Source organism: Panthera pardus, unplaced genomic scaffold, assembly GCF_024362965.1.
Source record: "Panthera pardus isolate Hobbes unplaced genomic scaffold, ASM2436296v1 HiC_scaffold_16, whole genome shotgun sequence".
Taxonomy (NCBI): Eukaryota; Metazoa; Chordata; class Mammalia; order Carnivora; family Felidae; genus Panthera; species Panthera pardus.
The window spans coordinates 97,250,045-97,275,225 of NW_026526721.1; the positions used below are offsets into that span (position 1 = coordinate 97,250,045).

The following is a 25,181-nucleotide window of genomic DNA, read 5'->3' on the forward strand; positions in this document are numbered from 1 at the left end:
AGTTATTTGAATGATTTAACAGTATTGCTATTTTAGGGCCTATCAAATGCTGGTGTCAGCTTGGAATATTCCTGCCCCCTCCCCCACAATTTCCCAGCAAACTCATACTCATACTTCATATTTACGTACTTCTCTCTCAAGAAAGTCTTCTCTCACCATCAAGGCTGGGTTATCACCTTCCCAGGTTTCTGTTCACCTCTTTTTGTAGCTTTCTGTATGTTCTTTTTGTTGTTTTAATTGCATATGCCCTAAGTACAATGCTGTTATTTAAAACCAAGTCGAAGGATCAGGCAGGCAGAGAGAAGTCAGTGCGACATCAATAGATCCCAGAGGGTGGACACTATGGATGCAGATGAGATATCTGGAGAAGAGAGCAGAGTGTCTAAGACAGATCTTAGGGAATTTTTTCAAGGAGGTAGAGAAACTGGAGTGGATACAATAAACAAAGAAGCAAGGTTATCTCCTGGAAGTTGAAAGGAGAGAAGCAAACAGAAAACGAGAGTATAGCCAGTGAAATACAATTTCATTCATTTTTATGATTCCTATTTAACAGTCCCTTTATTATTAAAACAAAGGTAGGAGGAAAACGTTATTCTCATTGTAAAAAGTTGAGTCACACGTGAAATTGCCCTCTTACCACGGCCCACCCTCAGCCACTGCTCTGCCCCAAGTTAACTACTCTTGTGTTGCATCTTTCCAGTGTATTTTTTATTCATTTCTGCCCATAAATGCACATCCCCATATCACATGTAGTTCTATTCTTCATAACTATGTCTACATATTTTATGCATTCAAGGACAAAATGCCACACAAATAGCTCCTAATCATGTGAAAAGATATTCAAATTCACTAGGAATTTGATTTGAAATGCAAATAAAAAAAGAAGACATCTTTTTTCATTCATCAGCTTGGCAAAGATTACCAATATATATTGTTGGCAAAGAATCAGGGAAATGGGTACTATTATTAAGACTGAATTGTCAAAGCTTTTTTGGTAGGCCGTTTTCCAGAACATATCAAATGTAAAATGTATCCAATGTGTACTTTTTGAATGAGCAATTCCAATTCTATAAGCTATCCTAAATGAATTATGACATGCATAAAAAAAAATCTATGTACAAGAATATTCATTGTAATTCATTTTAATATTGTCAGTAAGATGGACTATTTAAAATGGCCCAAATATTTGTCAATAAATGAATAGATAAGGAAATGACAGTATACTCCTACTACTCAGCTATTAAAAAGAATAAGGCAAGCATATGAAATTGTCAGGATTTACTGTTCAGTGGAAAAAGGAAAATTGCAGAACCGTGCAAATCATATTCTAAAATGAAAAATGTCTGTGTTTCAATATGTATTGAGGTCTCAATCACGGAAAAATAGAATCTTACTTGTAGCAGGACAAGCATAGCAGATGACTTGTGGGCACCTTATCTATATTGTAATTCAGAGCAAAGATAAATGTCATTAAAATGTCAGCATATCTAATAACCTAAAAATTCCATGGTACTCTCCTAAATGTGTATCTAACAATGCTGAATTTAAGCAATGCTGAATTTAAAAGTGACACCTTTTATAAATACTTCGAGCTTCTACTAAGTAATGTTTCTCCACCAGCTTCCTTTCGCTGAGTTTTAACATTAAGAGACAGACTGTGGAGACCTATTTTATTGCCTTCATTTTACATGAGAGGAAACAAAAATCTAAAACAAAGGGATTTGTTTTTGTCCAGCTCCATTTGACTTGTGGGCAAAGCCAGAACATTGCTCAGTGTCTTCTGATATCCATTTCCGTCCCTTTTCTCATGGTGGACAACCCTAAACTTCGTTTAGAATTGTTTCGAATTTTCCAACATTATTTTACACAGTATTTTCCTATAACTTGACCATTGTTTATTACTATGATCTCCTTCTGAAATTTGCTGTTACTGGTAAAACAGATGAGCATCTCTTCTGCAATATGGAAGAGGACGGTAAAAATATTTTCATCCATTATCTCATTCTTGCAACAGGTATTTATTGAATGTCTACCCTGTGGGATTTGAAAAGCACTTAGACCCTGACCTTCCTTCACAGAAGGGTATATGCCAACAAGTAAACTTGCAGTTGCTCTGTAATCACTCCGTGCTCTGAGGAAAGAACAGAACTGGGAGAGCATACGGCTCACATTGGGGAAGGGCCTCCTGGAAGGCTTCTTGGAGGAAGTAAAGTCAAAGCCACCACCTGAGGGAAGGGCATCACGCAGGCAGGTAAATGCAGGTTGGGAGATTAGTTTTCTGGAAAGAGGATATGAAGTGCAGAGTTTGGTTGGGCAGAAGTAGTTGGTACTTTCAGGCATCCATTTACCTGTGTCTTTGTTAGTCACAAAATTTTAATTCTGTCCAGACTCGTGAGCCCTCGAATCATTGATATCATCCTGTAAATGAAAATTAAAACTAAAATTCACTGAAGCAAGCCCCAAAAAAAAAAAAATGGCAATATGAACCTTGGCTGGCAGACTAGTGTCTCCTGTTGTGCTGTTCAGTCTCTCATGAAAGTTGGTAGGTGAACATAGCAGACGATGATTTAAACTGATGCATCTGTTTTGAAATAGCATATCTAATCTTCTGCTCCAGAAGATGTTCACAAGGGTTGACAGCAAACGCTAATACATATTCATAACCAATAGGCTTCGTAACCAAGGGAAATTGAGGCAAGTGCAACAGAATGCAGCATGAGACAGCAGCATGTTAATTTTAAATTTAATTATAGAGATGGAGGAAAGAATGCATTTTGATAGTGCACACTCATTCAGCTGTCATGGAACATTACCCCCAAATCATGCCAAATATTTGACAAGAAGAAATAGTATTTTGGGTGAAATGTTTGATAAAACTAGCAGGTTCTGGAGAAAATGAGACTCTGAAACCGTATTAGAAACTATTTTTCATGTAGAGAAAAAAAAAGCATTGCAGAATTTTAATGATAGGAAGTAAAAAAAAATAAATAAAAAGCTTTCAAACTAAGGAAAGGTTTCTGGTCTATAGAATATTTTCAACATGCGTAAATGCTAAATTCAGTTTGAAGAGCATGCATCTTGTTGTCTTGTTCAAAGCTGATACCAAATGCTTCAAATAGTCTTTGGCGTGGAGCAGTTGCTTGATAATTATCTGTTGAATATGAATATGAATGAATATATAAACCTACCCCATGCTACTTTGTCTGATGTACAAGTTTAATATATATTTATTAATGACTAGATCAGTGGATGGATGGATGGATGGGTGGGTGGAAATATCCGCCTAAGCCAAGTCACATTTTGTTTTTGTTTTTAATTTTTTTTAACGTTTATTTATTTTTGAGACAGAGAGAGACAGAGCATGAACAGGGGAGGGGCAGAGAGAGGAGGGAGACACAGAATCTGAAGCAGGCTCCAGGCTCTGAGCTGTCAGCACAGAGCCCGACGCGGGGCTCGAACTCACGGACCGTGAGATCATGACCTGAGCTGAAGTCGGACACTTAACCGAACGAGCCACCCAGGCACCCCATGCCAACTCACATTTTGGCATTAATTCGCAGTATTCATTACTCACCAGTGAATGGTGGCAGTGAACTTTGGGTCAGTGACATGTTAACCCACTGCTAGCTTTGACATGGGAGAAAATACCTAGATTTCTGAGGAAATTGGATTGTCAGTCTCTCCATAGTTTTTAACTGGCACTTATATTCTTACCTTGGGCAAATCCTTATTTACAGAGCAGGGAAAAAAGAGGAAAAAATTTCTTTCCCTATTTCATTAAAAAATATTGCTACAGGAAAAAGTTAAGGAAAAAATAAATATAAATAGCATTTCTAAAAGTTGGCAGAATTTAAAAGAAGGAAGCGTCTGCTTTAAAAATGTATTCTTTTGTTTTGCCAGCAAGTATGTGAACGTTTAGGCTTATTAGAACTTTTTTTTCAGCAGCCAATTGGTGAGTCTTAAGAGGAATGAGCTCAGTGGGGGTTTTGGGTATAGACAATCTCATACTTTACTGATGGAAATGTAAATTTGTTCAACTTTTTGGAGGAGGATTTGGCAAGATATATCAAATGCTTTAAGAATATTTAAATTCTGACCCAGCAATTATGTTTCCAGGAAATTTCCCTCAGGAAATAATTGGACAAATAAGCAAAGACATATGTGTTGGGATGTTTATTGCAGAACTGTTTATATAAAACAACAAAGCATTGGGAACAATTGAAATTTTTACTACTGTGGGGCCATAAATTGTATATCTTCTCCACAGAATATTGTGCAGCTGTTAAAAATGAAGGTAAAGACCAACCTATATTGCACAAGGCAACCTTCATGATATGCTGTAACGTGGAAAAGCAGCACACAAAGATACATATATCATGACACCATTTCAGAAATAATACACAGGTATTTCTATTTCTGCCCAGAAGAAAATCTGAGATGTTGATGGCATTATGGAGGATTTTAATTTTGGGGTTATTTATATTTTCTATTTTCTATAGTAAACATGAACTACTTTGTGCAAAAAAATAATTTTACAAATGTATTGGCACACTTACACATTACTAATTGAAAGCACATGATCGCTTCTTAATTTAAAGAAAGGCTGTCAAGTTTCTTACAAAGGGTATATTTTTGGAGGTTTGCACTTAGGTTTTAGTGCTTAGTTTTGACATAAGTTATAGTGAAATCCAAATCTTACAAATCTCAAAGTCTGGAGGAAGTTTTACAGAGTTCGTGCTTCTTTTTTTTTTTTTGTTCTTTTTTTTTTTTATAAGAATAGCTTATGAGAACTGAGCGTATCTGCAGAAAATGCTTTCTAGGCAAAAGGAAAGGATTTTTCGAATATTCTTTGAAAGGTTTTCAGGCAGACAGGAAGATTTTCTAAATGTCTAAAGTTGTGCCCACTGAGATAATCAAGCAGACATCCTGAGTATGTTAGCTTTTTTTGCAAGAAAAGTTGGAAGCAATACTGGGTTGTTTTTTTTTTTAATTGCTCAATAGTTACATAGACATAGCGAAATAAATTTACAAGCATTATCTTAGAAGAGCTGAATGAGAATATGTTTTCTAATAGAGCAGACATTTTTCACGTTTATTATAAGAGAAGTTTCAAAAATACGGGGGTATTAATTTTTTACCTCAAAAAGAACCAGACAGATGGGGTGCCTGGGTGGCTCAGTTGGTTAAACATCCAACTCTTGCTTTTGGCTCAGGTTATGATCTCGCAGTTGGTGAGATCGAGCCCCTCATTGGACTCTGTGCACTGACAGTACGAGGCCTGCTTGGGATTCTCTTCTCTCCCTCTCTCAACTTCTCTCTCCTCTCCCCCACCCCAGAAAAAAATAAAAATGAAAGGGTATACTTTCAAAATCTGTTAGGAGTTTTTGTTTGGAAAGTCTATATTCAAATTGGAACAAATGTCTACCGGAAGAAGGTTTTATTAAAGCCATACTTTTTACTATAGCCAAATTAAATTTTCAACTGAAGGGACTGACAGTTAATTATTTTAGACTGTATGTTTTATAATGAAATCAAATTTCCTAAATTCTTTATATTTCCCTAGCTATACTAAAAATATGCTTGTGAATTTAGGTTGATGTGGATGTGTCTTCAACAATAATAACTTAAAGTTGTAATAAAATTATTTAATGTAAAGAAGGCCTATGTGCAGATTATCTTATTGGACCTTCATACAAACCCTGAGAGATGTTATGACTGACTTGTGGGCCCACAAATTTTAGGTAGTGAATTCAAGCATAATATTCAGATGTTAACTAGATTAGTATTAATTTAGATATATACGTATACTTAAACACATATACATGTATTTTTTTCCCAAAAATGACTCAAAGGTATGTTATTTTGCCACTGAGTACTGAATCTAATACAGATTGAGAGTTTATAGCAACCAAATCATGGTATATGGAAGCTCATTTTTAGATTGAAGGATTATTTTCTCTTTCTTCCTGTGGAGTTACCTTCTGCCAAGAAGTCCAGGATAGGAACCTCTGGCTCACCTAAAGTTCATAAAGTAGCAGTTGAAATGGCTCATGATGAGGTACAGGCTACAGTGAGTCACAATGACAAGATGTTGGTCTTGTATGCATGAAATGGTCTTGGGCTCTGGAAACAGGTAGGTAAACTTTACTTTCACTGGGCTCACTTGAACAGTTTTGTATTTGAGGAAGACCAACTGACACGGTGTATACGGTTGCTATTTCGTATTAAGCCCCAAACTAGCATCTGCTACCCCGATGGCAATGGTCACAGAAACTGAGAACTTCGCATAATCCTGTTAGTAGAGTCTCCTTCACATAATCTTCGGGCCCGCTGAGAAGTCTCTTAGAAGCTAATTAGCAACTAGCCCCTCCTGATAGATAGCGATCAGTTTACTAAAATTAGTAATTATGTACACCTCCAAATCCTTACACACACACACACACACACACACACACACACACACACACACACCAACAAATGAATTTAGCTAAATCCTTAGAGAAGACTCATTGCTGGTGTGAAGTCCTTCTGTTCTTTAAACTATTTAGCAGGGAATTAACATTTCTTGGGTATAAATGTGTTGTACTCACATTAAATTATCCCATGTGGTCCACATAAAATATCAGCTAAGCCTGGTAACAGCCCTAACAGTTAGTTATTATTATCTCTATTTATTTACTTTTAAATGTTTATCTATTTGAGAGCACACGTGTGTGCATGTGTATGAGTGGGGGGGAGGGGGAGAGAGAGAGAGAGAGAGAGAGAGAGAGAGAGAATCTCAAGCAGGCTCCACTCTGTCAGCACAGAGCCAGACACAGGCCTCATTCCCACACACCCATAAGATCATGACCTGAGCTGAAATCAAGAGTCAGTCACTCAAACGACTGAGCCACCCAGGCACCCCTTATTGTCCCTATTTAGAGGTACAGTAACTGAAGCTAAGGCTTAGACCTCCAATTGCACACCTACACTCTCCCTACCACAGTGTGCGATGAGTATAATATAATGGAATGAGTGAATTAATTCTAGTACCAGAAGATAAGTGGGAGCCACTGATAAAATGAGAATTAACTGTGAGGTTGAAGTTAATGCATATGTGCCTTTAAGTTTATATAAAAGATCACATACTTTCTTGTACATTTAATTTATTAAAGCTGGAATATAATAGAATTAATAAACATAAACCACATACTGATCAAGGCATAATGCTTCTTGAAACAAGTTGGGAATTTTTAATAGCAAATTCGGTTTTTTTTGTTTTTTTTTTTAATTTAAAAAACTTTAATGTTTATTTTTTTATTTTTGAGAGAGAGAGACAGAGACAGAGCACAAGTGGGAGAGGGACAGAGAGAGAGGAGACACAGAATCCAAAGCAGGCTCCAGGCTCTGAACTGTCAGCACAGAGCCCAACGTGGGGCTTGAAGCCATGAACTGTGAGATTATGACCTGAGCCAAAGTCAGACACTTAACAGACTGAGACACCCAGGTGCCCCAATAAAAGCAAATTCCTAAATTTTAACCAAAGGTATGGCAAAAACTGGTTTTATTTTCAAACTTAAATCACTAAACAGTCAATAATAGAGCTTCAGGTATATTATATAGTTGCTCTTTTCTGTCAAACTTCCTAAATTGGGAGTATTCCTCAAATCTCCCAGTGCAGAGTGACATTATCAATGTGTAGAAAATTATAAAGGTTATTGTGTATGTTACTTTGGGGAAGAAAGTTTGTCATCTTGTTTATGGTCTAGTTGTAATTCCGTATTTTAGAATATAAAAAAGACTCATTTTGGTATTTATCAATCAAAACAGTTTCCTGTTCTTAGAAATAAAAATAAATCACTAACTCATACGAAGAAAATACTCTGAGATTCAGCTTTAAAATGTTTTGAACATAACATAATATAATAACATAAATATGCAGCTGATTGATGTCATTATAGAACAGTTTAAAATAAAACTTTTGATCAACATTGACTTAGCTTTCAGAAACAGTTTGCAGTCTTGGCTCAAATGGAGTGGTTTTAGGATCAGATTTCTTTCTCCACACTTAAAATCTGGGTCACTGAAAATTTCCCATCTCTCTAAATGTTTGGGGCTAAAAATAATTTAACAAACAAAAGAATGATGGACTTCTGAGTAGTTCAAAGGGATGTATACCAATTATTTCTCAGGACGTTAATTTAATTAAGTTAAAAGCCTAGACCAAATTCTGTTAAACACTTGACTACTTAGTTTTTGCTCACATGATACCTCACTTGCTTTTTTTTATTAAGATGTCATATTTTTAGAGTAGTTTTAAGCTAACAACAAAATTAAGGGGAGGGTACAGAGATTACCTATATACTCCCTACCCTGAAACATGCATAGCCTCCCCCATTATCAACATCCCCAACCAGAGTGGCACATTTGTTACAGTTGATGAACCTACATTGACCTATCATAATCATCCAAAGTCCACAGTTTACATTAGGATTCACTCTCGGTGTTGTGTATTCTGTGGGGTTTGGACAAATGCATAATGATGTATATCCACCATTATGGTATCATTCAGAGTAGTTTCACTGCCCTGAAAATCCTCTATGTTCTGCCTATTCTTCCCTCCCCCACTCCTCCAACCCCTGGCAACCGCTGATTTTTTTTACTGTCTCCGTAGTTTGGTTTTTTCCAGAATTTGATGTATTTGGAATCATACAATATGTAACCTTTTTCAGAGTGGCTTTTCTCATTTAGTACTATGCATTTCCAGGTCTTTTCATGATGTGATAGCTCATCTCTTTTTAGCGCTGAATAATATTCTATTCTCCAGACATGCTTCAGTTTATTTATCCATTCACCCATTGAAGGACATCAACTGGGTTGCTTCCAAATATTGGCAATTATGAATAAAGCTACTATAAACATCTGTGCAGTTTTTTTGTGTGGACATAATTTTCAGTTCATTTGGGTCAAGACCAAGGAGTGTGATTGCTGGATCATATAATAAGAATGTGTTCAGCTTGGTAAGAAACCGCCAAACTACCTTCCAAAGTGTCTGTCTGATGTTACATTCCCATCAGAAATGTATGAGAGTTCCTGTTCTAGATCCTTGCCGGCATTTGCTGCTTCAGTGTTCCAGATTTTGGCCATTCGAATGGGGTGTGTAGTGATACCTTGCTGTTTTAATTTTCATTTCCCTGATGACATATGATGTTCTTTTCATATGCTTATTTGCCATCTGTATCTGTATATCTTCTTTTGTGAAGAATTCAGTAAGGTTTTTGGCCCATTTTTAAGTTGGGTTGTTTTCTTATTGTTAAATTTTAAGAATTTTTAAGACATATTTTGGATGAGTTCTCTATCAGATATATCTTTTGAAAATATCTTCTCCAAGTCTATGGCTTTTCTTCTCATTCTTTTCACATTGTATTTCACAGAGCAGAAGTTTTTAATTTTAACGAAGTCTATGAATTCTTTCTTTCATGGATTATGCCTTTGGTGTTGCATCTAAAAAGTCATCTCCAAACTGAAGGTCATATAACTTTATTTCTATGTTATCTTCTAGAGTTTTATAGTTTTGTGTCTTACATTTAGGTCTGCAATCCATTTTGAGTTAATTCTTCTGAAGGGTGTAAGGTCTGTGTCTAGATTCGTTTTTAATCATGTGGATGTCTGGTTATTCCAGCACCACTTGTTATAAGTATTATCTTTTCTCTATTGTATTGGCTTGGACCTTTTTCAAAGATCTATTGACTGTATTTATATGGGTCTATTTCTGATCTCTCTGTTCCATTGATCTTTTTATCTGTTCTTATGCCAATAACGCACTCTTTTGGTACTTACTGTAGCTTTATAGTAAGTCTTGAAGTCAGGTAGTTAGTCCTCCAACTTTGTTCTTGTCCTTTAATATTGTGTTAGCTCATCTGGGTATTTGGCTTCTCCATATAAACTTTAGAATCAGGTGGTTGATATCCACAAAATAATTTTCTGGGATTTTGATTGGAATTGCAAAGAATCTATAGATTATTTTTGGAATAATTGAGATCATAACAATATTGAATCTTCCTATCTTGGATCTTGGAATATCTCCATTTATTTATTTATTCTTGATTTCATTGATTGGAGATTTGTAGTTTACCTTGTTTAGGTCTTATAAATATTTTGTTAGATTTATATTCATTTCATTTTTCTGGTTACTGATATAAATGGTATTGTGTTTTTAATTTCAAATTCCACTTATTTGTTGTTGGTATATAGCAAAGCAATTGATTTTATATATTTTCCTTGTATCCTGCAGTCTTGCTGTAATGGCTTATTAGTTCCAGGAGTTTATTTGTTGGTTCTTTCAGGTTTTCTACATAGATGATTATGTCATCTGTGAACAAAGATAATTTTATTGATTCTTTTCTAATCTTTAAATCTTTTATTTCCTTTTCTTGTCTTATTGCCTTAGCTAGAACTTTCATTATGATGTTAAAAAGCAATTGTGAGATATCTTGTACCAGATATTAGTAGGAAAGCTTCCAGTTTCTCACCATTGAGTGTGATGTCAGATGTCCATTTTTTTTTTTTTTGCAGATATTCTTTAGTAAGTTGAGGAAGTTACCCTCTATTCTTTGTTTACCAAGAGTTTTTATCATGAATGGCCATTGAATTTTGTCAAATGCTTTTTCTACATGTATTGATATATCAATTAATTTTAAAAACAATTTTATTGTAACTGATATTGCCATATACACTTTACAGATGGGGAGAGTAAGCCTCAGCACTGAAGTAAAGTTCCTACAATTACTGGTGGAATTAGGGTTAAATCTGCAATTATTTGACTTGCTCTACAATATGCTTCCTCCCAGAGCTTACTATCAATCCTGACTCTTTGGCTCCAAGGTAGTAGGAAAAGTAGATTTCTTATCATGAATCTCACCAAACTCAACAACCTATTAAATAGTAAAATGTATACTTATTTGAAATATTATTACTTCAAATAATAATAATAATAATAATAATAATAATGATATAGTATTATTCTCTTTATTCACAGATTTTGTATTTGTGAGTTTGCCTGCTTACTAAAATTTATTTGTAACCCCAAAAATGAATCCTGAAAACACTTTCATTGTCATTCACAGACATGTACAGAGTGGCAAAAGGTTTCTGCCTCCAATGTTCATATTCCAGGATGAGGTCAAACAACATAACACTCTACCTTTTTATTCTAGCACTCACACTGCAAACAAGCATCTAACTTGAAGTCTACTAATACCAAGTTCATTTTGCATTTTTTGTTTTTGTTGGTTATTTCACTGTTTAAAATGGTCCCCAAGTGTGGTGGTAAGGTTCTGATTAGTGTTCCTAAGTACAAGAAGGCTATGATGTGGGGTCATCTGGGTGGCTCAGTCTGTTAAGCATCTGACTTTGGCTCAGGTCATAATCTTGCAGTTTGTGGGTTTGAGCCCCGTGTCGGGCTCTGTGCAGACAGCTGAGCCTGGAGCCTGCTTTGGATTCTATGTCTCCCTCTCTTTCTCTCTCTCTACCCCTCTCAGCTCATGTTCTCTCTCTCAAAAACAAACATTAAGAAGGCAGTGATATGCCTTATGGAGAAAATACAGGTGTTAGATAAACTTTGTTCTATTGGTCATGAATTAAATATTAATAAGTTAACTTAATATGCTAAGTTAAGTGTCTTTAAACAGAAACACACAAAACAAATTATGAATTGATCAAGTGATGAAAATATTGTGACCAAAGGGTCATAGAAACATAACTCTGTATTTCGTCTCTGAACTATGGTTCAGTAGCTGCTAATTTAGTATTTGCAAAGACTTTATAGAGCATAAGTGCCACTCATCACAAAAATCAAACATATATGCTTTTACTGTAATGGTGTACTTGTAATTTCACTGTAATGGTGTATTTACCAAAGTGGACTGCTTGCTTATGGATTAAAGTTTCACTGTGGTATAATTTCACTGGCTGTGCTAAACTCTGTTCATCTATCTTCTGTCAACCACTATACTAGTTTCCTACTGATGTTATAACAAATTAGCACAAACATAGTGGCTTAAGCCACAAGTTTATTATCTTACTTTGGAGGTCAGAAGTCCAAAGTGGGTTGGACAGGGCTAAAATCAGGATGTGTCAGAATTGTCTTCCTTCTGGAGTCTCTAATGGAAACTCTGTTTCACCTTTTCCTGCTACTGGAGGTGCTTGCCTTCCTTGGAACATAGCCCCACGTTACTCTGACTGCTGCTTCCATCATGATATCAAATCATTGACTCTCCTGCCTCCCTTTTCCAGTTATAAGGACATTGGTTATTGAGAATGTCAGCTTGTAGCCCTGTCAGTTATTTGCTCCCCAGCCCAAATTAACTTAAGTATAGTTATAAAGTAAAAGACAACTTTTTTTTTTAAGCTGGGAAGACTTGCTGATTGGGTCCACATTTGGGTGTGGTATGGTACAATGCCCTAGTACTTATGATGCTTTCACTATCATCTTGTTTTCATTCCTATTTCTAGCCCTCAGAACCATGTCAGACTATTTGCATGTCCAGAGAAGAGTTCATGCAAAGAATGACAGAGATTGTTGGTTGGGGCACAAAGGAAGAATATGGGGAGTTCTTTGACAAAGTGGATGTGGCCCAAGATGGCTTCATTAACTGGGACAAGTTGACTTCATTTATGCTGTTAGCACTTCATGAGAACGATGAACGAGCAAAGGCAACTGTGGTTCCCCAGTGGAAAGACCTTGAACTCCTTCCAACGAAACACAAGGACATCATTCAAAAAGTAATTTTCTTAAAAAGTTCAAGTCGTTATCTGACCATCAGTAAAGAAGGTTTATTAGGAATCTGGGGAGAGAATTTAAAGCTCCAAGAAACATTTCCCATCACTTCAGATGCCACCAAGCTTAAACACCTGTGGGTGACAAGTATGGTTTCTCTGGAAAATATAAACAAGGTACCACGTCTTTATAAATAAATTATTGCCTGTAAAAGGGGAAAAATGATAGGATGGGGCTCCTGATCAATATCAAGTATAACACCAGCAGGGACTGAGAGCTTCAGTCCCACTTTGTGCCTCTCATCTGATCTGGAGGGAATGCGAGTAGAGCCAGTGAGCTTCTCAATTTCCCAGACTGTTTTCTTCAGCTCCTTTAAAGGACACAGCTGACAGTGACTCAGATTCTTGGCTCTGTCCCAAATGTGGCCATGCTGCATTACTGGCTGGTAAGACGTTTCTGACTCCACAGTTTATGGTAGAATCATGGGTCTATATGAGGCGCTGAGAGGTTATTACAATGCATGGCACAACTCAGTGCAATCACAGGGAACTGCTTATCTGATTTTAACCACGGTTCAATTTCTTAATTCTGATGGGTAGGGCCCACTCAGTACAAATATCCTTATGTAACAGCCTATGAGCAAGATAATGTATTGAAAGGAAAATCAGTGTGTGAGGGAAGGATGAAGATAACTTAAAGAATCCATATTCTTAGTATTTTATATTAAGCAGATGATAAACTTCACTATGAAAATTAAAAAAAAAATCTTTTAACATTTATTCAGTTTTGAGAGAGAGAGACAGAGCATGAGCAGGGGAGGGGCAGAGAGAGAGGAAGACACAGTATCTGAAGCAGGCTCCAGGCTCTGAGCTGTCAGCACAGAGCCCGACGCAAGGCATGAACCCATGGACTGTGAAATCATGACCTGAGCCGAAGTCGGATGCTTAACCAACTGAGCTACTCAGGTGCCTCTACTATGAAAACTTTTAAATGCACATACAAGCAGAGATAACAGTATTTTTTTTAATTTGTTTTATTTTTTATTTTTTTAAATTTACCTCCAATTTAGTTAGCATATAGTGCAACAATGATTTCAAGAGTAGATTCCTTAGTGCCCCTTACTCATTTATCCCATTCCTCCTCCCACAACCCCTCCCATAACCCTCAGTTTGTTCTCCATATTTACGAGTCTCTTCTGTTTTGTCCCCCCTCCCTGTTTTTGTTATTTTTGTTTCCCTTCCCTTAAGTTCATCTGTATTGTCTCTTAAAGTCCTCATATGAGTGAAGTCATATGATTTTTGTCTTTCTCTGACTAATTTCACTTAGCATAATACCCTCCAGTTCCATCCACGTAGTTGCAAATGGCAAGATTTCATTCTTTTTGATTGCCGAGTAATACTCCATTGTATATATATACCACATCTTTATCCAGTCATCCATCAATGGACATTTGGGCTCTTTTCCATAGTTTGGCTATTGTTGATAGTGCTGCTATAAACATGGGGGTACATGTGTCCCTTTGAAACAGTGTACCCGTATCCCTTGGATAAATGCCTAGTAGTGAATTGCTGGGTCGTAGGTAGTTCTATTTTTAGTTTTTTAAGGAACCTCCATACTGTTTACCAGAGTGGCTGCACCACCTTGCATTCCCAGAGATAACAGTATTAAGAACCAATATCTACCCTTGGCCATTTCCAATTCACAGCCAGTCTAGTTAGATCTATATCTCCCCTCTTTGAAATCCAAAGCATACAATTGTTTAATCTGTAAATATTTCATAAAAAATCTCCTTTTTTTTTTAGCATAACCATGATACCACGATCACATTTAATAGCAATTACAATAATTCCTTATTCTCAAATATCCAAATACACATTTTCTTTTCTTGTAATTTTTTAATAGTTTGTTAATTCCTCATTTGATAGTTTATTTGAATCACGATCTGAATAAGATCCAAACTATTGTGAATTGTTGATATGTCTCTTTTGATCTATGTGTTTTTCCCCACCTCTTCTTTATTATTGCATTGTTTTGTTATTGCTATTCTGTTTTTGTAAGAGAAACTGGTGTTTGTTCTTTAAAGTGTCTCAGTCTGGATTTTGCAGACTGTGTTTAGAGGGGGTTGTTTTACATGTCTCCTTGTTCCCCATATTTCCAGTAAATTGGTAGTCAAATCTAAAGCCTTGATCGGTTTCAAGATGGTTCGTTCTGGAATAGGTGTTCCTCAATCAGGAGGCACAAAATGCGTGTTCTCTCTCTTCCTGGGATGTGGACAGTTATTGCTGATTATTCCTTGATCTGTCAATTTATTAGGGGTTGCAAGATGATGACATTCTAATTCCATCATTTCTACTTTCTTTATAAGCTGGAATACCTCTATAAAAAGAAATTCCACCTGTCAATTATTTAGTTATAATGTAGTACAAATCATAGAACAAAGGAGGATGAATGGCTAATTCTTTACTTCTATTTGCCAGTATTCAGAATCCTCTAAAGACGAAAAATGAGCAAAACTATCATTATTGTTATCAATATCATCACAAACTCATGAATTTAAGCAATTTTATTTGCTTCAGTCCACCGAGTTGCTAACTCATCCTTAAAATTGTACCATCTTTATACACTGGAATGAATACAAGTCAGCTTCTGAGTCTTTTCTGCTATAACTGTGTTAGTCTTTGAAAGCTTCTTTGTTTTCTGGTGTGACAAGCTGTTCCAGGATCATCTTGCATATTTATTATGCCAGAGCCAGAGTCCTCCGTGTTTCCAAAAACCCAGGGTTTTTTTAAGTGGGAAATGGTAGGCTCTACTGCCTTGAACGTAAAGAATCATCATCATCATTAACTTCCAACGTGATGCACCCTGCTCTATTAATCTTCTCAAGATCACCATGAAGTGGACATTGTTCCTACTTTAAGAATGAGAGACTAGGCAAGGAGAGGTTGTGGAAATTGCCCCAGGTCACACAGAATGCATGTTGTAAGATTTGTATACAGAGGCAGCTTGATTTCAGAACCTGTGTTTCAGAGTCTTTGCTGCCTCTAGAGTGGTAGCTGGACATCATCACATCCAGTCTCTTCTTGCTAAGGATCTGGTGTTAATGTTAACTATATGGATTACAAGATGGTTCAAGCCCAGATTTTCTTTTATATCTGTGTGCAGCATTCTGTTATTATCATGCAATGTTTATGTTGTTATGTTGTGTAATGATTATGTCGCATTGTTTCTTCTTTCCAGGACTGATAACTAAATCTTAGCCTTTCCTTTGCACTTTTGCAACATAGAAGTTTAAAGAGGGTTGCTTTTTTCTTCTTTCCTCAAAGAGCTTTATTGAGATGTAATTATACAAAATGCACCGCACATACTAAAAATACCCAAGTTGACAGATTTTAATACATTTGTCTACTGTGAAAAATCAACAGTACAATGAAGATAATGAACATAATTGTCACGCTCAAAAATGTCCTTGTGCCCTTTTGTAATCTCCTGTCCAACCTCTCCCATCTCTCCTTGTCAGGTAGCCACTGATATGCTGTCACCATACAATAGTTAGCATTTTCTAGATTTGTATATAATTTACATCATATAGTGTATACTCGTTTTGGTCTGACTTCTTTAACTTGGCATGTCATTGGATATATCAGTTTATCTTTTTATTGTTGTGTAATATTCCACCATGTGGATATAACATATCCTTACCAACATTTGGTATGATCAGGGTTTTCTTACCCACTTAATTTTGGCCATTTTAATAGGTTTGTATTGGATCTTATTGTGGTTTTAATTCACATTTCCCTAATGACTAATAATATTGAGCTTATTTTCATATACTGATTTGCTACCTGTATATCCTCTGGTGAAATGTCTGTTCAAATCTTTTGCCCATTTTGTTGTTGGTTTTATTTCACTGAGTTTTGAGAGTTCTTTATATGTTCTGGATATATACATTTATCAGATGGATGATTTACAAATACTGTCTTACAGCACATGTTTTGTCTTTGTATTTTCCTAACACTGCTTTTGGTAGTTTCATTTTCAGATTGTTCATTACTAGTGTATAGAAAAAAATTGATTTTTAAAAATGACCTTATATCCTGCAACTACACTGAACTCATTTACTGGTTTTGATCATTTTTTGTTGCTGTTATTCTTTAGGATTTTCTGTGTTTACGATTATGTCATCTACTAACAAAGATAGTCTAACTTCTTCCTTTCCAAACTGGATGCTTTTATTTCTTTTTCTTGCCTAATTTCCCTTTCTGGAAATTGCAGTGTGGTATTGAATAGTAGTGGTGAGAGTGAACATCCTCATCATGTTCCTGATCTTAGGGAGAATACATTCAGTTTTCCACCATTAAGTATGATATCAGTTGTGGGTTCTTTGTATCAAGTTGAAAACGTTTTCTTCTATTCCTGGTTTGTTGAGCATTTTTATCATGAAAATGTGTTAGAATTGGTCAAATGCTTTTTTTGGATATATTGAGAGAATCATATAGATTTTGTCCTTTAGTTTATTAATAGAGTGTGTTACATTGATTGATGTTTGTATGTTAAAGTAGCCTTGCTTTCTGATATAAATATCAGTTGGTCATGGTATGTCATCTTTTTTATATGTTGTTGGATTCTCTTTGCTATTGTTTAGTTGACAAATTTTATCTATATTCATTAGGGTTCTTGATATGTAGTTTTCTTGTATGTTTTTGTGTAGTTTGGTGTTAAGATGGTATTGGCTTCATAAAATGATTTTGGAAAAGTTGCCTCCACTTTATTTATTTATTAATTTTTTTGTTTTTTGGAGAGATTGAGAAACATTGTTGCTAATTCTTTAAATGTTTGGTCGCATTTATTAGTGAAGCCGTTTGGGCCTGGGATTTTCTTTGTGACAACGTATTTGATTACAATTCAATTTTGTTGTTTTACTGATATGTTTGCTGAGATTTTCTATTTGGTCTTGAGTTAGTTTAGGTACTATTTTTGTTTTCAGAAATTTGGAATTTCATCTAGGTCGTCTACTTTGTTGGCATGCCATTGTTTATGATATTCTCTTATAATCTCCTTTTATTTTTATCAGGTCGATTGCAGAATACACTTTTATTTCTGATTTCAGTGATGTGTATTTTCACTCTTTTTTATCTTGGGTTAGTTTAGCTGAAGTTTGGTCAATTTTATCGACAAATGTATTTACACTTTTAAAAATAGTTTTGGGATTTTATCTAACTTGTGAAGGCTACTTACAGAGTTTTTATCAACTGATTTTTGTGAAAGACTGCTTGCTTTATAAAGCATAATTTGTAAAGCTTCTGGTATGACTGTGTGATGCTCTAGACCTCTGTTTTTGTCTTTCCTTTGTGATTAATCATCTCGTCTCCCATGGATGGATGAGGTTGGCAGGTGTGTGAAGTGGAGATACAGAGGAAAATATGTTCAAATGCCTTTAACGGGAAGAACTTTTTCTTGGCTAGAGTCCAAAGTTAGAATAAAGTCCACTTGTGCTGCCATGCTGTGCCTCTATAATACTGTTAGTGACCTGAAGGGAACAGTGTCTGATTTGGGGCTAAGAGTCGCATGTCTCCTTTGTATACTGATTTCACTAAATTCATCAGAAAAAATACTTTCTGTATTTCTGTATTTCTTGAACAAATATTTTCTATTTGTTACTTTAGATAGCAGTGGCTTTTACGAGTAAAGAGATTTGTTTCTATGATCTGCTGTCCAAAGGAGAATTTCCTTGTCAATATAAACTCCAAGGCCTGAAGGGAACACCGATTTGTATGGAATATTGGTATGACGTCCTTGATGCCAATGAATCAATTCTTTCTTTTGGGGACATAACTGGAAAGGTAAGTGAGGGAAGGAAAAGTTGAACACTATGGATTTAATCAGCAAACTGTAGCTCAACATAGAAATAGAATACAACGAGTGTGACCTCCTAATTGAGCTACACTACAAATTATAAAGCCACACCTGCTGGGCGTGGAAAAGAAGGATTAGGTCACAGTTCCCTTTCTTGCTTATGAAAAACAGTCTTCATGTGGTTTTCTTGTCTATGTATAGTCTCATTTTCCTTATTTAGAAAGAAATTGTAATTTTTTTTCACCAAACGATGCTTGATTTCTTAGGTCCCAGTTTTAATAAACATCAAATTTTAAATGCCCAAAATTATCTCTTATAACTCTTTCAAATTAATTACCCTGATTTTCATTTAAAAGCCTCCTCTGTACCCGCTCCCTGGGCAGTGCTTGTTTCCTGCATCACTTAACAAAGGGATAGATGCATTAGAGAGGGCAGCACAAGAACCCAGACATTGGATGCAATGACTCCTCTATCACATTCCACCTAACCACTAAAAAATTATTATTTGTTGAATGCCCATGAACTCTGAAGTGGTCTAATTTGAACAATTTCCTCTCCTAATTGTGAAAGCTTTTCACTCTTTGTGTTTTTAATCACAAGTGTATCATAAAAGCAAATAATGAACTGCCCTTGGTAATTGCTTTACCAACATTATAGTTGTTCTGTCTTTTAGTATGACTGCCTGCATCCTTTAAATAATATTGAGGAAATTCCCATTAATTCAATACCTATTCCTTATTAATCTTAAAGAACATAGATTTTTTTTTCCAACAATGATGCTGCCCATTTTTGTTTTCCTTTCAATATCTGTCTCAAGGTTCAAGCGATTGTTTTCACGACGGCCTTGATTTCCCTGTTTGAGCGTCCTGCTAATGCACACGAAGACGAAGAAGCCACTGTGACTATTAACTGGGCAGAGCTGCTCTCTGGATATCACAAATGTTGCTATACATTAGAGCATAATCTTCATCATGGAGATTGGGTCAGGCAAGGTACTCAATTTGAACAGTAATGAAAGAAACGGTCACCTTTGACGTCTACATTTACATTTTTTGTTGAAAATGTTTCCCATAGGGGCGCCTGGGTGGCGCAGTCGGTTAAGCGTCCGACTTCAGCCAGGTCACGATCTCGCGGTCCGTGAGTTCGAGCCCCGCGTCAGGCTCTGGGCTGATGGCTCGGAGCCTGGAGCCTGTTTCCAATTCTGTGTCTCCCTCTCTCTCTGCCCCTCCCCCGTTCATGCTCTGTCTCTCTCTGTCCCAAAAATAAAAAAAAAAAAAAAAAAAAAAAAACGTTGAAAAAAAGAAAATGTTTCCCATAAAATGTTAGTCTCACAACCAATAACTGGTTCTCCGGAAGTTTGGGCCTGGATTGTCAGCTATCTCCTGCACACTAACATTTCTTTCTTTCTTTTCTTTCCTTCTAAAATTTCATGCAATTAGTTCAGGTGAACTGTGCATTGAAGACATCTCAAGAGAAGGGAAAAAATTGTCATAGAATCCATTTAACTTCAACCCAACTCTGATCCTAAAAGTCTCATCTACGGGCACCTGGGTGGCTCTGTCGGTTAAGCATCCAACTTCGGCTCAGGTCATGATCTCACGGTTCGTGGGTTTGAGCTCCTCATCCGGCTCTGTGCTGCCAGCTCAGAGCCTGGAGCCTGCTTCAGATTCTGTGACTCCCTCTCTCTCTCTCACTGCCCCTCCCCTGCTCACACTCTGTCTCTGTCTCTCTCAAAAATAAATAAAACGATAAAGAAATTTTTTTTCTAAGTCTCATCTAGCCACATCCATGGCTGCTTAGTGAAAGAATGCAACAAGTGCCCTCAAAACCACTCCTTTGTTTTCTTCATGTTTTCATGAAAGTATATTCTTTTGATTGTCTTCAAAAAGGATCTTCTTTTTTTCCTGTTTGTTGATATAGTGACTGGGTTCGTCTGATCTACAGTACTTGAGTAGTATTTCTCTGTGTGACAGATTATGTCATAAAATAGCATCTATAGAAAGCCAGAAAATTCCTAATACCTTGTCATCAATGAGTTTATTAGTTTCACAATATATATAACTTATACAAAGTTTGCCTCTGGTCCAGGATCTACATGTGCAATATCTGTTCTGATATCTCTTGGGTCCTAGTATCTACTAGTCTATGATAACTTTCTCACTTTTAAATTGCAACATTAAATTATGCCCATTGAAAGGAATGGAAACTAACAGTCTCTTTGACTATTATCTTATAGGTCTATTCCTAATATATTTTGAAGGAGAGATATTCAAAATGGACCCAGCTATTGGCCCTTTTAGTATTTTTACCCTCTTGAGTTTAGAAGGTTGCAACTAATTCTTTAATTCATGGCCCACAATAGTAATATCCCACAAGATGGGAACTATAGGTTCTATATTTTTTTCTTCACTATAAATCGTATCACATCTTTGATACCTTCTGCCCATCCTTTAATGCTGGCATGATATTGAATGTGGGAAAGACAGAAGATGATATTTTTTGGTTATCTCCTCTGTGTTGCAGGCACAAAATTGTGTGTTATATTTGTATAACATGGATATAAGAATCACAGTACTAGAAACTGCAGGGAGCTATTGCAGCTGCTTCCAAACAAGCATGGTAATTGAAATATACTAGACATGCAATGTTACATTAGGTTCAAGTGTACAACATAGTGATTCCACAACTCTGTACGTTACACTGTGTTCACCACAAGCGTAGCTATTATCTGTCACCATACAACCTATCACAATATCACTGACTATATTCCCCACACTGTACCTTTTATTCCTGTGATTTATTCATTCCATAACTGGAATCCTGTGTATCCCACTTCTCTTCATCAGTGTTGCCCATACCTCATCCCCAGCAACCATCAGTTTGCTTTCTGTCTTTATGGATGTTTCTGCTTTTTGTTTATTCATTCGTTTTGTTTTTTAGATTCCACATAAAAGTGAAATTATAGGGTATTTGTCTTTCCCTATCTGATTTATTCCACTTATTATAATACCCTCTAGGTCCATCCATGTTGTTGCAAATTGGAAGCTCTCATTGTTTTTTATGGCTGAGTAGTATTCCATTGTGTGTGTGTACGAGTGCATGTGTATATGTGTATGTATATATGTATACACGTATATATATGTATATATGTCACCTCTTCTTTATTTTGCGTATCTGGGCTATTCTAAATAATGCTATCATAAACATAGAAGTGCATCTATTTTTTTGAATTAGTGTTTTTGGGTTTGGGGGGTAAATACCTAGTAGTAGAATTACCTGATCATGGTATTTCTATTTTAATTTTTTGAGGAAACTCCATCCTGTTTACCAATTTATATTCCCACTAACAGTGCATGAGGGTTCCTTTTTCTCCACGTCCTCACCAATACTTGTTGTTTCTGGTCTTTTTAATTCTAGCCATTTGATACGTGTAAGGTGATATGTCATTGTGGTTTTGATTTGTATTTCCCTGATGATTAGTAATGTCAAGCATCGTTTCATGTGTCTGTTTGCCATCTGTATGTCTTCTTTGGAAAAAAAAAAATGTCTATTCATGTCTTCTGCCCATTTTTTAACTGGATTATTATTTTTTTTTTCCTGTATTGAGTTGTATTAGTTCTTTATATATTTTGGATGCTAATCCCTTGTTGGATATATCATTTGAAAATACCTTTTTCCAATCAGTAGGTTGCCTTTTCATTTTGTTGATGGTTTCCTTTGCTGTGAAAAAGGTTTTTATTTTGGTGTAGGTCCAATAGTTTATTTTTACAAGCATGTTATTTTAATACATAAAACAAACACTAGATAGACTATAGTAATAAAGTACTAATTCTTAAAATCTGCTTGTAGTAGGCTTCCTCAAGATTAGTGTATTATTTGAGTTCCATGACCTTAAATTACTATAAATAAATACAGAGAAGTAGCTAAAAGAATTTTGTTATTGAAAAGATTGGGGATAGGGGCGCCTGGGTGGCGCAGTCGGTTAAGCGTCCGACTTCAGCCAGGTCACGATCTCGCGGTCCGTGAGTTTGAGCCCCGCGTCAGGCTCTGGGCTGATGGCTCGGAGCCTGGAGCCTGTTTCCGATTCTGTGTCTCCCTCTCTCTGACCCTCCCCTGTTCATGCTTTGTCTCTCTCTGTCCCAAAAATAAATTAAAAAAAACGTTGAAAAAAAAAATTTAAAAAAAAAAGAAAAGATTGGGGATATAACAAGTAAAGTTTTCAATTTGATATTATATTTTCTGAATATGAGTAGTATCTAAATACTCTCTTCACTTTCAGTGAGAGAATGAAAAGTTTCCACTCTAGACCCTGTCATAGTTTCATTTAAACCTAAATTCAACTCTGCTGGTAACTGCTTATAAGCATTTGTCTGTTAAGTTGCAGGACAAGGAGTTTTCTGTAGGTTCAAGTGAAATCATTGCTCATCGTGTTTCCAAAATATCATTCTAATCTTTGGTTCCCTCATCTAGTGACAAAAGAACATGGAAACTTAGTTTAGTATCAACACTGTAATTCATGTTTATGAACTAAGCAATCCAACTTTGAAGTCTGGCCTCTGAATCACTGCAATTAGGAACTGGCTACAAAAACATTTTACATATGAAAGAAATATCAAGGATGTTTACTATCTTATTAGGATTACATATTTCTTAGCTCTGTGAATCAAAACTCATTGTAATTAAGTGATTCATTTTTGGAAAAATAGCCGAAAAAATATATTTACATTAGTCAGTTTATTTAAATTGTGGACTCAATGTGTCAATCAATCAACAATTATTTATTTGTCTTTTATGTGCTCTAAACTGTTTTAGGCCTTGGAGACTGTAGAAGAAAGATTAATTATAACCCTCAAGAAACTTAGTATAGGAATAAGAATTAAAGACTCATGTAAAATAACTTATTAGAACATTGTACAATGGTACTGAAGATTAGCTACTAAACCACATAAATGAGATATTAACTCCCATAGTAATTCTTAAGCAGCAAACATTATGAGGAAAGCTTCAAGAGTAGTTGGTGCTACTCAAAGGATGGATAGGTGGAGGGAAAAAGAACACAGAGAACATGAGTAAAGGGAGACAAGCAGACACAATGAAGGGAAGAGAAATGGACATGAATAGATGAGAGGCTGAGTATTGAGCAAATACAAGTGAGTAGGTCTAATAGGGACATATGTTGGAAATCTTGGCAACTAGCCCTATTTACACTTGATAGAAAATGAAACAGTGAAGCACTGAAGGTTTTTGAGGATACTTGGAAGACCTAATGCACACAACATTTAGGAATGGTTTCTTTGATAGTTCTGTTTGGCATAGGTTGGAGGACAAAGAAAGACACTGCAATCAGACTGGCTAATTATAAGGCTTTTGATGATGAGAAAGTGGAAATGATAAAGCAAGCAAGGAAGGAGGGAAATAAGCAACCTTCCGAAACAGGAATCTTCAGGACTTGAGGTCTGAACATTTGAAATGATGAGCCATTTTAGAATGTCCCACAAAGACATCAGTTTCCAGGTGGGGAATGTTCAATTTGCAGATTGCAGATGCCCTGGTCCTACCCAGTGCTCATATTCTTCTCCATTCACCTTCTCAATGTGGACTACCTCTGAAGGATTCCCATATTCTGGGATATTCCAGATCCTGCCACCAAAGCAGAGTCTTACTTGCCAGTTTTGACCCCGAAACATCCCTTACCTTTACCAAACTCCTTATTTTGCTGTTTCTTGTCATTCATATGGACTTTGCCTTACATGATTTTCAGGGTTCTCAATTTGAGCTATGCTCCTGGCTTCGTAAAAATCTTGCTTTCAGATGCAGCTCAATCTGTGAAGGAATCCTAAAAATGTCTGTACCTACATCACAACTTTTGTCCTGCCTGTCATAACTCTTTCAAACCCAGAGGAAATTTGGATGTATCACATGCAAATCACATGTATACATAAACTGAAAGCTAAACGATCTTCTTAAGGCGTATGATAGGTTTTTTATTCTCCATAGTGTCTACAGTAACACATGGTACCATGTTTTGCCCTATTTTCCCTTTCTCACTGTTTTTAAGTAGCTTACTTGTGATGTGCTTCAGTTTATTGGTGTGTGTGTGTGTGTGTGTGTGTGTGTGAGAGAGAGAGAGAGAGAGTGTGTGTGTTTACACTGCTTAGAATTCATTGAAATTCTTGGATATATGGGTCTGTAGTTTTTATTAAATTTGGAAATTTTTCTATTGTTATTTTTCCCAAAATTGTCTGACCCCTTCCTTTTTTTTTTCTGGGGCTCCCATTATGTGTGTGAAATATCTTGGATGTTTCATATTATCCTGCAATAAGCTTTATACATGTTTATTCAGTCTTTTTAAAATTTATTTTAAATCACTATGTTTTAGTTTAGTTAGATTTTCTTTCTATGCCTTTGAGTTTCTGTTTCTTTTCTTCTGAGATATTGCAGAATGGTTTCAGATGATGGGGCTGCCTCTCTGGTTCACGTGGGCCAGATCGTCCCAACCTAGCTCTGAAGGGATGATGGCTCTGCAGAGAGTCATGGTGTAGCCACACCCAGAGGAGCCAGCACAGCAGTG

At 36.1% G+C, this 25,181-nt stretch overlaps 1 protein-coding gene across 1 annotated transcript in view; it reads left to right on the forward strand.

The window, feature by feature from the left end:
• Positions 1 to 25,181, forward strand: part of WDR49 (WD repeat domain 49) — a 139,729-nt gene that overhangs the window by 8,424 nt on the left and 106,124 nt on the right. Inside the window, exons 2-4 of the mRNA XM_053903659.1 lie at positions 12,493 to 12,933; positions 18,421 to 18,597; positions 19,428 to 19,602. Coding sequence (XP_053759634.1) covers positions 12,493 to 12,933; positions 18,421 to 18,597; positions 19,428 to 19,602 — 793 coding nt within the window. The remainder of the gene's footprint in view (positions 1 to 12,492; positions 12,934 to 18,420; positions 18,598 to 19,427; positions 19,603 to 25,181) is intronic.